Source organism: Myotis davidii, unplaced genomic scaffold, assembly GCF_000327345.1.
Source record: "Myotis davidii unplaced genomic scaffold, ASM32734v1 scaffold1509, whole genome shotgun sequence".
Lineage (NCBI taxonomy): Eukaryota > Metazoa > Chordata > Mammalia > Chiroptera > Vespertilionidae > Myotis > Myotis davidii.
Genome location: NW_006299480.1, coordinates 311,760 through 315,140, shown reverse-complemented (window position 1 = coordinate 315,140; position 3,381 = coordinate 311,760). Strand labels below are relative to the sequence as shown.

Genomic DNA, 3,381 nt, shown 5'->3' with positions numbered 1-3,381 from the left:
GGGCGGGCAGCGGGGCTCCCGCCTGTCACTCAGCCGCCATATGGGATACTCATCTCGGAGGAAGCGCCCGCAGCCCCCGCAGTGGCTCCAGGACAGGAGCGCCCCTCCCCCAGGTGGGAGGCCCCTCCCCCGGCCTGCACTCCATTTACAATCATCATCGATTTCTCAAAATACCAAATATAAAAAAGTAGCCGACAGGATGTGGCTGCCGACAGCCAGAGCCCCTGGGAGGGGAGACAGGCAGGGAGCCGCTCCGCCTGGCCCCCCTTCGCCGAGCGCGCCCGCTGCTCCGGCCAGGAAACCAATTTATTTTGTTTTGTCTCTGTTCTCTGAACGCACAGAGACCGGATCGGGCGGACAGCCAAGGCTCTTGCAGCCGCTGCCAGCAGAGCCTAGGATGGGGGTGGAAGCAAGTGGGGGGCCGCCCTCCCCAGGCCTGGCCGCCCCCGATAGGTGGCAGGAAGTGCTCCTGCGGCCAAGGACCTGGCCCCCCAGCCTCGAGGCCACACCTGACCCAGAGGCACCAGGGAGGGGACAGGTGGAGAAGGTAGGACCTCTGGACCCCAGACTGCGCACCCCTGGCCCCACATCACTCGGTCCCCACTTTCCCCTCCAGACTGTGAACCTGAGGGGTAACCAGATCCAGGGGCCTTGCCCCGCCTGTGCCTGGAGGACACGGGCCCTCGCACAGGGTTTCTGCAGGAAGCGACAGGGCTGCTGCCCGCCTCCCTCCACACTCGAGACGGTGGACCAGAGTGACAGGCCTGGGTGGTGTGGGGAATGCCACCTGGAGTGTGACCCTGGCGTGCCAGCCCCCCACAGGGCCAGGGCATGGGCATGGGCCACTACACCCCCCGCTTCCCCCGCGATGACACACACTCCTGTAGTCATGAGTCCCAGACCCCAAATCACTCTTCCAGACCCGGAATGGGGCCGGGGCCAGACGCCCACTCGGCCGCCCGAGGGCTGGCTCCCCTCTCCCCTGCCCTCCCCTGCCCATAGCGCCGCCCTACCTCCTCATCGGAACTGTCCTCCGCGTACTCGTCCTGTGCTCCTGCCACCGCCTCTGTCCTCAGGGGCGAGGAGGGGGTGCTGACAGCCTGTGGAGGGAGGAGAAAGTGCTCCAGTGACACCAACGCCCTCTGACCCCAGGCCCCTCCTGGGTGGTGGGGGCGTGAGGACAAACTGTCCATCCAGCTGACTCTGGGCCTCAGTGGGCCTTTTGGGTGGTGGGGGCCCAGCCCAGGGGCCAGACCCATCACCATGTCCAAGCTCTGGGAGAGGACCCCCGGGAGGCGACAACACCTGGTGCCAGGCAGCAACCAGCCACCAGGGTCCCTGAGCCCCGAAACGAAAGAGGGGGCTGCAGGGACCCTGGCCCAACAGTCCCACCACCAGCCCTGCCAGGCCCAGTGCCAACTTGGGGTCCGGGGCAAAGCGAGGGCTGGAGGTTCCACTTGAGAGAGGTGTGGCGCTGTCAGCCACATCCCAGGGGCCACAGCAGCCCCTCCCAGAGCAGACAACCGCCTTTGGCCCAGGCCCAGGGGAGCATCAGAGCCAGCCCCAGGCACCGGGGCCGGCCCCCAGCCCCTGCCCCACCCACCACATCCCTGGCCCCAGGCTGACCCGTCCACCAGGTCAGAGAGTGGGTGTTGCTGAGCACTCACACCTCAACCTGGAAAACAGATCCCAGCAGCGGGTGGGGGACCAGTGCACTGGAAGGGGGTGATGGGGAAAACAGTCCGCACTCACCCCCCGGGGCAGTAAGTGCTGGGGAGCAGGAGCCCCCCACCGCCCAGAGCCCACCCCCCGCCCCCGCTCCCCGGGTGAGAGCCAAGGCCTGCAGGCAGCTCTTCCTCCTGTTTTTCCCTTCAGTGTGAGGAAGGTGAACCCTAAGTTTCTTCCCAGCCAGGACCCAGGCAGGATTTGGTCTCCATGTCCCCCCGCCCCTGCTCCCAGCGCCGCCTGTCAAAGTGGGTGGGCAAGGCCTGGAAGGCGTGGGCACAGGTGGGGATACAGAGGGCGACCCCCGAGCTTCTGCCCTACCCAGGCCCAGAGCTCTCTGCCATTCGTGCCCACGAAGCCCCCAGCAGGCACCCCTGACCCAGGCCCTGGGCCTGGCTGTCTGCGAATCTCAACAAGCACCCAATGGGCCACTGCTCTCCGCCGCCCACAGCGCCAGCCTGCCCCACGCTCCTCGGGCGCCATGTCCCACGGCATCTGTGCCGCCGGTGTGGCCAAGGATCTTGGCGGGAGACGCAGACACGTGCCCTGTCCCGGGCAGCAGCGACTCCCACAAGACTCAATGCCAGTCCCCTTGGGGCACCACGTCCCCCCCCTCCACCTCCAAGACCCGATGCTGCAGGGCAGCCGCCAGCCGCCAGGGGGCAGTGCATTAAAGAAACACTCAGTTAAGAAACAAGACCAGGAAGACAAAACAGAAAGGATGCCAGCGCGGACCTGAAGGGCCCTGCCCAGCACCCCAGTCCTGGCCGCCAGCACCGGTCCCCAGGCACACCCCCAAGGTGGTGGGGTACCAGATCCACATGCCCTGGAGGGGCTCAGGCACAATCTGGCACTGCCCCCTGAACCTGCCCGGTGGGAAGCAGGGCTCTGTAAGCAACTGGCCCCAGCCAGGGACTGAGGAGGGGCTGTGGGTGGAGGAGCCCAGATCTGGCCGGGGTCCCCACACACCATTCCCAGGGTCTACAGTGAGTTCTGTGTACAGCACTCAGTCATCTGGAAAATACGACTCATTGGGCCAAAATATTACTAGGCCTCTTTCGATTGCAGCAAGCAAACTAATGAAAGTGTGAACTTTTTCACAAAAGATTAAAAAAACAAAATAGAGCCCTAGCCAGTTTGGACAGAGCCTCGGCCTGCGGACTGGGGAGTCCCGGGTTCAATTCCAGTCAAGGGCACATGCCTGGGTTGTGGGCTTGATCGCCAGTAGGAGGTGTGCAGGAGGCAGCCGATCAATGATTCTCTCTCATCACTGTTGTTGCTATCTCTCTCTCCCTTTCCCCTTTCTCTCTGAAATCAATAAAAATACACTTTAAAAAAATAGAAACTGGCCTGAACCGGTTTAGCTCAGTGGATAGAGCGTCGGCCTGTGGACTGAAGGGTCCCAGGTTCGATTCTGGTCAAGGGCATGTACCTTGGTTGTGGGCACATCCCCAGTAGGGGGTGTGCAGGAGGCAGCTGATCGATGTTTCTAACTCTCTATCCCTCTCCCTTCTTCTCTGTAAAAAAATCAATACAATATATTTTTAAAAAGTAGAAAATGACCTCACGTAAATAGAAAAGACCCACCGAGACGTGGAACCAAGAGCAGGCAGTGACCCGGCCAGCGACTCTGCTGGGAGGTGGTGGAGGCCCCTG

General features: G+C 63.0%; 1 protein-coding gene across 1 annotated transcript in view; it reads right to left on the bottom strand.

Moving 5' to 3' along the window:
- Positions 1–3,381, bottom strand: part of BOP1 (block of proliferation 1) — a 36,310-nt gene that overhangs the window by 22,512 nt on the left and 10,417 nt on the right. Inside the window, exon 3 of the mRNA XM_015571376.1 lies at positions 1,014–1,100. Within this exon, the coding sequence (XP_015426862.1) occupies positions 1,014–1,100 (87 nt within the window). The remainder of the gene's footprint in view (positions 1–1,013; positions 1,101–3,381) is intronic.